Source organism: Hemitrygon akajei, chromosome 7, assembly GCF_048418815.1.
Source record: "Hemitrygon akajei chromosome 7, sHemAka1.3, whole genome shotgun sequence".
In the NCBI taxonomy this organism is placed as follows: Eukaryota; Metazoa; Chordata; class Chondrichthyes; order Myliobatiformes; family Dasyatidae; genus Hemitrygon; species Hemitrygon akajei.
Genome location: NC_133130.1, coordinates 102,510,383 through 102,522,781, shown reverse-complemented (window position 1 = coordinate 102,522,781; position 12,399 = coordinate 102,510,383). Strand labels below are relative to the sequence as shown.

At 37.7% G+C, this 12,399-nt stretch overlaps 1 protein-coding gene across 4 annotated transcripts in view; it reads right to left on the bottom strand.

Annotated features, from left to right (window-relative positions):
• Nucleotides 1–12,399, bottom strand: part of ttc13 (tetratricopeptide repeat domain 13) — a 117,656-nt gene that overhangs the window by 89,223 nt on the left and 16,034 nt on the right. For 3 of the 4 annotated variants that reach the window (XR_012099669.1, XM_073051595.1, XM_073051596.1), the window contains exons 2-3: nucleotides 7,218–7,312; nucleotides 1,248–1,323 (exon numbers count right to left, since the gene is read on the bottom strand). Coding sequence is in view for 3 of the 4 variants with exons in the window: in XM_073051595.1 (XP_072907696.1) it covers nucleotides 1,248–1,323; nucleotides 7,218–7,312 (171 nt within the window). In the remaining variant the exon portion in view is untranslated. Of the gene's footprint in view, nucleotides 1–27; nucleotides 457–1,247; nucleotides 1,324–7,217; nucleotides 7,313–12,399 lie in introns of all 4 variants that reach the window. The other variant, XM_073051597.1, reaches the window with a different exon arrangement.

Here is a 12,399-nt window from a genome sequence, read left to right as displayed (position 1 = left end):
ATTTGACAGCTTTGGGCCTATACTTACTGGAATTTCGAAGAATGTGTGGGGATCTCATTAAAACCTACTGAATGTTGAAATGACTAGATGAGGTAGATGTGGAGAAGATGTTTCCTATGGTGGGGGTATCCAGAACTAGAAGGCACAGCCTCAAAATTGAGAGGTGTCCATTTAGAACAGAGGCAAGGAGGAATGTTTTTAGCCAGAGTCGTGAATCTGTGGAATGCGATGGAGGCCAAGTCTGTGGGTGTATTTAAAATACAAGTGATCGTTTCCTGATCCATCAGGGCATCAAAGGATATGGCGAGAATGCTGCTTGACCTGCTGAGTTCCTCCAGCATTTTGTGTATGTTGCTCTAGATTTCGAGTATCTGCGGAATCTTGTGTTTTGTTCCTACTATCAATCTTTTCACAAGAGTCATCCCCACAGATATAATCAAGCATCAGAAGGTAAAACTGTAAGACATAGGAGCAGAATTAGGCCATTCAACACACTGAGTCTGGTCTGCCATTCCATCATGGCTGATACCACTCAACCCCATACACCCACCTTCCCACCATAACCTTTGACGCCCGACCAATCAGGAAACTATCAATTTTCGCTTTAAATATACCCAACCCATTTATGAAGCTGAAGGCAGTGCCAGTGATGAAAGAAATCTGAATGGGGTAAGAAGGTAAAGACTTCACAAAGTCACACTTGCAACCAAGTTCCTCTTTAAGTCACTAATTATCCAAATGCACCACAACTCTTCAGCCATCCAATTCTAACACAGCAAATTTCCAACTGTGCCAATGGATTTCCAATGGATTCTGAGGTGGGTGGTGTCTTTGATTATGTTGGCTGATTTACTGAGGCACTTGAAAAATGTGGACAGAGTCAGTGGTGGGGAAATTGGTTTCCAAAATGTGTCCACAAAGCTCTGCAGTTTCTTGAAGTCATGAGCAGAACAGTTGATATTAAAGCCATGTTGCATCCAGATAAGGTGCACAGAGAATCCAGCTCTGTTCAAGTAAACAATTTAGTACAATTACTTGGTGCCTTCCCACTAATGGAAGTCAAATGGAATTATTGACATTCAATCCTATAGACCAACACTAACTACATCCTGGTAGCAGTTACAGTTATCGCCAGGAAATATGACAGGACCCAAAAAGAGGAAGACTACATAAATTTTGGTTCTTTTGAAAAAGGTTTTTCCTTATTTTAATAATCCATCTTCAAAATATGAATGGACAATGCCTACCTAATTCCTCATTTGTATTTGCATCAATGGTAGCAAATGGAAATCTCTTTTGTTCAGACAAAACTTTAGCTTGACTCTGCAAGTGAGAAACATAATGCATTAGTGCAAGGAACATAGACCAGTAAACCATAAAGTGAAGAAAGTAAGCAGGCTTATTATTGTCACATGTACAGTGAAAGACTTGTATACCATTCAAACATCAATTCATTACAACACTATATGGAGCTAATACAAGGGAAAATAATAACAGAATGCAGATTAAATTGTTACAGAGAAATTGCCCTGCAGGTAGACAAATAAAATGCAAAGGCCTTGACAAGACAGATTATGAGTTCAAGAGTTCATTTTATTGTACTACGGAAACATTCAAGTCTTATAACAGCATATTAGATGTCCTTGAGACTGGTGGTAGGTGCTAATTAATCTTTCTGGGATGTGGGAGATAACCAGAGCACATGGAGGAAACCCACAGTCAAAGAGAGAATGTGCAAACTCCACACAAACAGTCTGGACCAGAGTTCAAGATTAAAATAGGCTCGCTAGAACTGTGAGGCAGTTGGTTAGAACTGGCTTGAGACAGAACTGCAGCAGCAAAAATGATAAGAGTACATACTTCCCAATCTACCTACCCCCCCCCCCACATCTTGCCAAGCACTTCCAGTGGCATAATTCAGATACACAGGCCTCATCAGTTACCTAAGAGAAACAAATCATCCTTCATCATCCCAAGGGACTAAGTAAATAAAGAGCCTGTACTTCAATTAACTCTGTACAATCTGCTGGAGGACCCTAGTAGGTCAAGCATGCTGTTGTCATGATACCATGTCACGAGGTTCTCTATTTTCTTCTTGTTTTCTGACTCATCGTTATTTGAGATATGGCACACTATTATCCACAAACTTGTAGATAGAGTTACGAGCAGAAGCTAGCCACACAGTCTACAGAGTACATGGAGCACAGTAGAGGCTAAGAACATAGCCTTACAAGCCAGTGCTGAGGATAATTGTGGAGGAGGTGGTGTTGCCTTCCCTTACAGGTTACAGTCTGCTGTTCAGCAAGTCAAAAATTTGGTTGCAAAAGAAGATGTTGAAACCCAGCCTTATGAGTTTGAAGATGCGTATGCTTGGAATTATAGTATTAAGATTGAGATGTAGTCAATAAACAATAGTCTACCATAAACTATGAAGTTAAAATGTTTTTTTAAATTACCTTGATGTACCTGAGTATGGCATGATCTGCCCAGAAGGCATGCAAAGGTTTTTCATAACATCTCAGTAAACATAACAATAATAATAAACAAACCAAGAATGGCTTATGATTAGGGAATAATTTACCACCTTTTTATGAAGCTTGTGTTTCCTTAATCCTTACGAAAGATAAAGATCCTACTGAATGTTCATCATATAGACCTATTTTGTTATTAAATGTGGACGCAAAAATTCTCTCTAAGATAATGGCTAAAAGTTTGGAAAATATTTTAACTAAAATTATTTCTATGGATCAAACAGGCTTTATTAAAGGCTGTTACTCTTTCTCCAATGTTCGGAGACTGATGAACATTACATATTCATCACTATCTAAGAAACCCCAATGTGCTATTTCTCTTGACACAGAAAAGGCATTTGATAGAGTTGAGTGGACATATCTGTTTAAGGTATTAGAAAAAATTTGGTTTTGGTAATAATTTCAATAGATGGATTCAAATGATCTACAAGAATCCCATTGCTACTGTTATTATAAATAATCTTAGGTCCTTTTTTTCCACTTTCATGAGGTACTAGACAGGGATGTCCATTAAGCCCTTTATTATTTAATCTTGTACTGGAGCCTTTGGCCATAACACTTCATGAAGCTAAAAATATTCATGGTATCTCTATAAATGGGACTATACATGAGATTTCTCTTTACACAGATGATCTTTTGGTTTATATTTCGAATCCTGAAGAATCTATTCTTAATCTTCTGGAAATACGAAATGATTTTGGAAAATTTTCAGGATATAATCTTAACAAATAAAAGTGAATTGTTTCCATTAAATACTTCTGTTTTTATATATAACAATATTCCATTTGGAATTGTTAATTCTTTTAAATATTTAGGTATTATAATTACTATAAAATATAAATATCTTTATAAAGCTAATGTAGTTCCTTTAATGGACTTTATGAAACAATTATTTTCTAGATGGAACCCACTTACACTTTCTTCAATAGGTCATATCCATGCCATGAAAATGATGATTTTACCTAGATTTTTATATATTTTTCAAAATATACCTATCTTTTTAACTAAAAACATTTTTGATCGAATTGACTGTATTATTTTGTCCTTTATTTGGAACAATAGAAGACCAAGAATTAATAAGTATAATTTACAAAAGTCTAAAAAAGATGGTGGACTTCCTAATTTAAGATTGTATTATTGGGCTGTTAATATTTGACAATTATGTTTTTGGCTATATTGGCTCAACAAGAGCCAAAAGCCAGGTTGGATTGATTTGGAATTAAAAGCTATCAAACAATTTCATTTAACCTCATTATTAGGAGCTCCATTACCTTTACAACTCTCTAAAATTCTGAATTTAAATCTCGACCCTGTTATTAAACAGTCCTTACAGATTTGGTTTCAGTTTTGCAATTTTTAAAATTTTAAACAATTTAAATTGTCTAGCTCTCTATATCAAAATTTTTTATTTAAACCTTCTGTTTTGGAGAAATAAGGGGATCTAATTTTTCGCAGATTTATTTTGCGATGGTCGATTGATGACTTTTGAATAGTTAGCTAGCAAATATTCTCTCTCTCTCACACACATACACTTTGCAATATTTCCAGGTTAGACATTTTTTACAAAAATACTTATCTAAGTTTCCATATATGCAAGAATTTGATTTGTTGGATACTATTTTGAATATGAATCCTTTAGTAAGAGGTTCCATTGGTAGAATTTATAATTTATTTTTAACTACAAAAAAAACCTCTTACTAAAGATTAAACAAGATTGGGACAGAGAACTTAATATGATCTTTGTTAATGAAGATTGGTTGTGAGTTCCAAAAATGGTCAATTCTTCTTCAATATGTGCCAATCTGTTTAATTCAATTTAAAATTGTTCACTGTTATTATTTAACAAAGGAGAGACTATCTAAAATATTTCCTAACATAGACAATTACTGCGATAGGTGTAAAACTGAAGTAGCCACTTTGTCTCATATGTTCTGGTCATGTCCTTCATTAAAATCCTTTCGGAAATCTTTATTTTCTACAATTTCTAAAGCTCTGAAAATTAATTGACAACCTAATACATTAACTGTTCTATTTGGAATAGTTCCACATCATTTTCAGGGTAATTCATCTTCAGAGCAACATGTAATTGCATTTGTTACATTGTTGGCAAGAAGGGGTATTTTATTAAAATGGAAAGATACCTCTGTCCCTACATTAATTCAATGGTTTTCTCAAGTAATGTTATGTCTTAGTTTGGAAAAAATCACAAGTAGAACTTTTGATCCTTGATTTGATTTTGAGAGAAGATGGGGCTCTTTTGCAAAATATTATCACTTAATTTGAATTATTTTATACTGTTTCCTTCCAATTTTATTTTATATAAACATGAATTGGCACTTGATGTTTTTTTTATATATATGTACAATGGTAAGTCGTATTGCTCTGGGAGTTGATTCCTGTTTTTTTTCTTTTTTCTTTTTCTTGTAGTTAGTGGGGTTTCTTTTTTTTAGTAAGTTGGAGTTCTCTTTTTTCCTTCTTTTCTTTATAAATTTTTTTTATCATATATTATCCTTTTTTGATAAGATTTTTTCTTCAGCTTTATTAATTGTATAAATATCAACTTGTTGAAGTTTTGTATCATTTTATAGCTGTAGAAGATTATGTATCAATAAAAAGATTCTAAAAAAAATGAAATACGAATCTCCAGTATTATCAAAATCATTGACTTTCTCAAGTATGCAGTAAGAGATGCTCCTACTATTTAGGAAATCTTACCATTTATTCCCCATCACAGAAATTCAAATATTATCTGACTGAGCTAATTTTTAAAAATTAAAACTTATTGAACATTTCCACATTTTTGACAACTGCCATTTATAATTTGTCTGATTAATCTGTCACCATGCCTTTTAAAACTAAGTGCCCAAATAATTTTAATATAATGCCATAAAATAAATTTTTTCACAATTTCTGAAAATGATAGCGAAATTTACAATCAAATAATATATTAATTAGATAACTGGTTACCAGTTAAGCAGCAAAGGTTAACCAAGAATAGCACAAATGTATAGATCAGCTGGAAAGTTGGGCACAGCAGAGACAAGTGAATTCAATCCAGACAGGTGTAAGATAATACACTTTGGTAAGTCAAATTCTCATAGGAAAACAATGGGGACATTAGAAATTTGGTACGTTTGCCTTTTTAGATGTGCCTCATTGAGTGCAAGAGTTGGGATGTCATGTTGTGGCTGCACTAGGCATTGGTTAGACCACATATTGTGAACTGGGTTCAATTCTGGTCAAGAAAATACTGGAAGTATGCGAGAGCAATATAAGGGTGCAGAAGAGATTCACCAGGATGTTACCTGGAAAGGAAGGCTCAAGTTAAGTAAGTTGAATAAGCTAGGTTTATTCTTAATGCAATGTAGGAGACTGAGTGGTGACTTTATACAGGTGTATAAAATTGAAGGGCATGGAGAGCCAGAGTCTTTGTCCCAGAGAAGGGGAGTCTAGTGTTAGAGGACACATGTTAAAAAGAGATCTGAGTGGGTACATTTCCACATGGGTGATGAGTACCTGGAACAAACTGCAATGGAAATAGTGGAGGTAGATACAAAGAATTCGTACAGGTACTTGGATAGGAAACACAGAAGGACAGAGGCTTCATGCAGACAAATCAGATTAGCATTGATAGGCATCATGCTTGACATGGATGTGGCCCTCTTCTGTACTTACCTGCTACCATCCTAGTTGCAACTCAACAGATTGACATCTGGAACACTAGTGGCAGCTAGTATCAGAATCAGATTTATTAAAATGTACTTATAAAAATCTTATATGTTAAAAAAGCTATTTTACATGCTGAAGTATAATAAACAGGCTAAAAATAGAACATAAACAGCCCACCATGTGCCAAGCATTCAACCTACTTCTCAATCAATTTAACCCTTCCCACAATCATTTTTCTTTCATCCACATAACTACCCAGGAGCCTCTTAAATGTCCCTAATCTATCAGCATCTGCTGCTGTCCACCGCAGTGTATTCCAGGCCCTTTCCACTCTGTGGGGAAAATATCTCTGTAAACTTTCCTCCACTTACTTTAAAATGATGCCCATTTCCACCCTGGGAAAAGGTTATTGGCTGTCCATTCTCTATGCCTCTTATCATCTTCCATACCTCGAAAAGTCGCCTCTCATCCTCCTTCACTCCAAAGAGAGATCGGAATTGTTGAACCTCAAAAAGTTGACTAGATTTAATTTCAGATGAATGATTAATGAATTCATGCAATGACTCTTAGATTTCCTTTGAAATCCAAGGTCAGTAACGCTGTTTAAAAAAAGAAGAGGACTTCCTAAAGGGGTAGCACAGTTAGCATAGCAATTAGTCTAATTACAGCACTAGTGACCTTAGTTAATTCTGCTGTTGTCTGTAAGGAGTTGTACGTTCTCCCCATGGTGACTGCATGGATTTCACTCTAGTTTCTTGTGGGTGCTCCTGTTTCCTTTCACATTCCAAATAGATACAGATTACACAACCTGTTAATTGGTCACATGGGTGTAATTAGAAGGTGCAGGATTGTTGGGCCAGAAGGGCGTGTAACGATGCTGTATCTCTTTTTTAAAAAATCAGTGGTGCACAAGAACTTCAAAGCAACACAACTACAGCACCTTCAGAATCAGCAATGTCAAACCACTGGTTTAATGAGCCTGTGCCCTGCTTTTATTTATAATACAGGAAAACATACCAGAATTTTTTCTGTATCCAGGAATGGCACAGGTTCACAGGGTGGAGCTCCTCTAGGCACACAATCGGTGTCCTCAGGATTCAAAAATGAAGATTCTAAAGCATTAAACAAAACAAATCTTCCACTAAGTAATTTAAAACAATAGCCCCATGATAAAAGTTTATACAGAATCTGCCAATTCGCAAATAACTGGATGGACACCCTGATCACCGTTGACTCACTGGGCCACACAGCTTGAATGTGTGCCACACTGCTGTATTTCACTAACACAAAACCGGTTTTCTTCATGGATCAGGCACCAATGGTGTAAGGCAATTGGCCAATAACTTATCAGTCATTAATCTTATGTCCCCGCCCCTTAGCTGCAGAATCCAATAGCTTTAGTTTGTTGTATTTCTGATATGGCAACCCATCAGGCTTTTGTTAAAAAAAACTGCTGAGCTCCTCTTTTCTAGGCACAAGAGATTCTGCAGATGCTGGAAATTTGGAGACGCACGCACGCACACACACACACAGAGTCAGGGTTGTGAGCCCTAAGCTGAATCCCCAAAGCTGTGGACCGGTTCCCTGTTGTTCCCCATTGGATCTTTCTTAGTCTGGCCTCTATTCTTTAACTTGTTTGGCATGGGTGATCCTACCGACACCCAAAGTCTAATGCCCTGACATAGCTTTCCAAGTCATTGAGGTACCGCAAGCCTCCAAACCCTACAAGGTTGTGATCCTCTTGGAAACAGCAATGAAGAATCCATCTACATCTGAGTGTGATGGTATATCTGAGTCTCCAGCAGAGTCTTGCATGACTGAAAGTAGTGAAAACTGAGAGGAAGCTACTGACATGATGAAGGAAACCCTGAACACCTGCAGAGAGGAAGGACCTTCATTGCTGCCCTAAATGCCAGTGGTGTAATGAGCACACAGAATACTGGAGGAGCTCAACAGGTCTGGCTACATGATGAAGGGTTTTAGCTCAAAACATCAACTATTTATTCCTTTCCACAGATGCTGCCCGATCCACTGAGTTCCTCCAACCTTTTGTGTGAGGTCCTCTTTCCCCTCAGCCTCTCTTCTGCTTGTGGGATGCAGCTTGATGCACAGAGATGTTTTGCTTAATAATCATCACTACAAGAATAGTCAATTGTATGAACTGTTGTACTATGGGTAAATAATATGAAATCTTTGCATCTGTACTAGTTCTAAGTTCAAATTATTTAAAAAAGAAACTTTTTAAAGGGCTGATACTAGAAACCTGATATTTGTAACAGAAAATGATGAATAAACACTGCAAGTCAGCAGGCAGCAACTATGCAAAGAGAGAAAATTAACATTTCAAGTCTGAGATTCTTCAGAACTCCAAAAGAAAGAAACAGATTAGTCTGGGTAGCAGAAAAGGAGAGGGAACACAATGGTGCAACAAAAGATAATCGGAAAACATATATAAATATACAAACCCCATTTCCAGAAAAGTTGGGATATTTTCCAAAATGCAATAAAAACAAAATTCTGTGATATGTTAATTCACATGAACCTTTATTTAACTGACAAAAGTACACAGAAAAGATTTTCAATAGTTTTACTGACCAACTTAATTGTATTTTGTACATATACACAAATTTAGAATTTGATGGCTGCAACACACTCAACAAAAGTTGGGACAGAGGCATGTTCACCTTTCCTTTTAATAATACTTTTTAATCGTTTTGGAACTGAGGATACTAATTGTAGTAGATTTGCAATTGGAAATTTTGTCCATTCTTGCTTGATATAAGACTTCAGCTGCTCAATGGTCCATGGTCTCCGTTGTCTGATTCTCCTCTTCATGATGCGCCATACATTTTCAATAGGAGATAGATCTGGACTGGCAGCAGGCCAGTCAAGCACACGCACTCTGCGTCTACAAAGTCACGCTGTTGTAGTCCGTGCAGAATGTGGTCCGGCATTGTCCTGCTGAAATAAGCATGGACGTCCCGGGAAGAGACGTCGCCTTGATGGCAACATATGTCGCTCTAAAATCCTAATATACGCCTCAGAGTCAATGGTATCTTCACATACATGCAATTTGCCCATGCCGTGGGCACTGATGCACCCCCATACCATCACAGATGCAGGCTTTTGCACCTTTCGCTGATAACAATCAGGATGGTTGTTTTCATCTTTGGCACGGAGAACTCAATGCCCATTTTTTTCCGAAAACTAGCTGAAATGTGGACTCATCTGACCACAGCACACAATTCCACAGTCTTTTGGTCCATCTGGGATGAGCTCGGACCCAGAGAACTCGCCGGCATTTCTGCATAGAGTTGATGTATGGCTTTCTCCTTGCATAATACAGTTTCAAGTTGCATTTCTGGATGCAGTGATGGACTGTGTTAAGTGACAATGGTTTTCCGAAGTACTCCCGAGCCCAGGTGGCTATAATTGTCACAGTAGCATGACTGTTTCTTAGGCAGTGCTGCCTGAGGGCTCAAAGATCACGCGCATTCAACAGTGGTTTCCGACCTTGCCCTTTACGCACTGGGATGTCTCTGAATTCTCTTTATCTTTTCACAATATTATGTACTGTAGATGTTGAAAGACCTAAATTCTCTGCAATCTGGCGTTGGGAAATGTTCCTTTTGAACTGACTAACAATTCTCTCACGAATTTTGGCACAAAGGGGTGAGCCACGACCCATCCTTGCTTGCAAAGACTGAGCCTTTGATGGATGCTACTTTTATACCCAGTCATGATACCTTACCTGCTACCAATTAGCCTGCTTAATGTGGAGTCTTCCAAACTGGTGTTACTTGAATATTCTGTGCACTTTTCAATCTTATTTTAACTCTGTCCCAACTTTTGTTGAGTGTGTTGCAGCCATCAAATTCTAAATTTGTGTATATTTACAAAATATAATTAAGTTGGTCAGTAAAATTATTGAAAATCTTTTCTGTGTACTTTTGTCAGTTAAATAAAGGTTCACGTGAATTAACATATCACAGAATTTTGTTTTTATTGCATTTTGGAAAATATCCCAACTTTTCTGGAAATGGGGTTTGTACAAAAGGAAGAAAGCGGGAGAAGAAGATAGCTGGTAAAATTGGTCAGTGCTGATACAAACAGAAAAAAAAAGAGATTATCAGAAGTTGGATAATTCAATATCAAGTCTTGCAGGCCACAACATGCCCAGACAGAGGATGACATACTCGAACTTACACTGGACCTCATTTACTGATCAGGAGGCTACGGACAGATCAGAGTGGAAGTGGAATGGTGAATTATAGTGGCAGGGAATCAGAAGCTCAGGGTCACGACTGTGGACTAAACACAATCACCCAATCAGCACTGGGTTTCTCCAATGCAGAGGAGGCCACATCATGAACACAGACTGAAAAAAGTGCAAGATGAGGGGACTTCCGGTAAGATGGCGATTGCTTAGCTGCTCCGAACTTTTGTTCCGTTACTGTCGCTACTTTTGCACTAAATGTCTCCATTTTATAAAGCTTAGATAGGAATTATTTCGGTATCTCTTACTTGCCTGTGAATATATCTAACCTACAATGTCTAGCAAGAGTACCAAATCCGGGAGAAAAGAAACTACGACTTCGTCGGGTGTGACGATGGAGGCGCTTGCAAATCTCCGAGACGAAATCTTAAAGGAAATTAAAACCGCTTTCAAACAGCTAGAAGACAAACTGGATCGGATCAACGATAAAGTGGACAAACATGCTGAACACTTATCTCGCATCGATTCGACTTCTGAAGCTTTAGAAAGTCGGGTTCGATACTTGGAGACTCTCTGTTCCAGCTTAGAGGAAAAATCTAATAAACTTCTTTCCAAAATGGTGGACCTCGAAAATCGCAGCAGACGCTGCAACATCAGAATTCTGGGATTACCAGAGGCAACTGAGAAGGGGTCAACCGTGAAGTTTTTCGCCGAGTTTCTCTGTGAGATATTCGGGAAGGATCTGCTTCCAAACCCGCCCGAGCTCGAACGGGCACACAGAGTTAATGTCCCCCCCGGAATTCTGGGCACCCGTCCGCGACCAGTAATCTTGTGTTTCTATCAATACCAGGTAAAACACAGTCTGATTGTGGAGGCACGTCGCAGAGGCTCTTTTTCTTTCCAGGATACAACCATTCGCTTTGTGGAAGATTTTGCACCCCAGACTTTAAAGATGCGCGCTGAGTATAAAGGCGTAATGAAAGTGCTTTTTGATCGTGGTTTCAAACCTTCCTTTCGTAATCTTGCTGACCTAAGAATCAAGTTTAATACCGGGGAATTCAAGTGGTTCAAATCAGCCAGGGAAGCCGAAGCGTTTGTGGCAAGTCTTCCGGCTATCCAGTCATCTTCGGAATCTGATCGGACTTCCTAAAATGGTGGATAAGTACTCCTCGTAGTAAAATTACTTTCTCTGGACTCGGAATTCACTTGAATCACTCAGACATTATTAACTGAAACTCTAAAGGCTGTTGACAATCTCTCCCGGGATTTGGTGTGTGTGTAATCTATTTTCACCTCTGTATAACTTTACCTACAGAGTTCTACAACTAAATCTAACTTGTTTTGGAGGTTTGAAGTCTTTAGTGAAGGCCTCCCTGTTTGTCGGTTCACAGTTCAACTGCTGATTTATTTTTCCTCTGTTTTAAATACTTATTTATTTTATCTTTTTCTTTTCTTCACCCCCTTTTTTTTCCATTCTCTGAATGTTTTTTTCTCCCTTCTCGGTAAACGGTTGATAAATACTCGTCTTGAATTTACAATTTTCCCCTTCCTCTTTTTTTTCTTTTTCCTTCTTACCTTTTTTTCCCCTTTCTCTTACTTTATCCTTCTATAATATTTCGCGGGTAGATTAGTTTTGGTTTTCTTCCGATTTTCTCTGTATTAAGTTGTATATCTCGGCAGAAGGTGTTCTAATCTGTAGTTATGTTTCCTAGTGCATAAACTAGTTACTGTTTGTTATAGCATTTATACGGAACTGCTGTCAATGACACAGATCTGGAAGTTGTATTTGGGTTAATTTCTTTGGTAGAGCTAGCTACTTGTTTTGGTAGCCGTCTAGTTTTGGGTTGTGTGGGTGGGGTGGCTTTCCAGTTCCAACATTTCTTTATTGGTTAGGACATGTTTATATTTTGACCTTACGAATCTATGTTTACATCTCTGCTCCCAGACTGCTATTGTACCGCTTGATTTTTTATATGCCTGCTG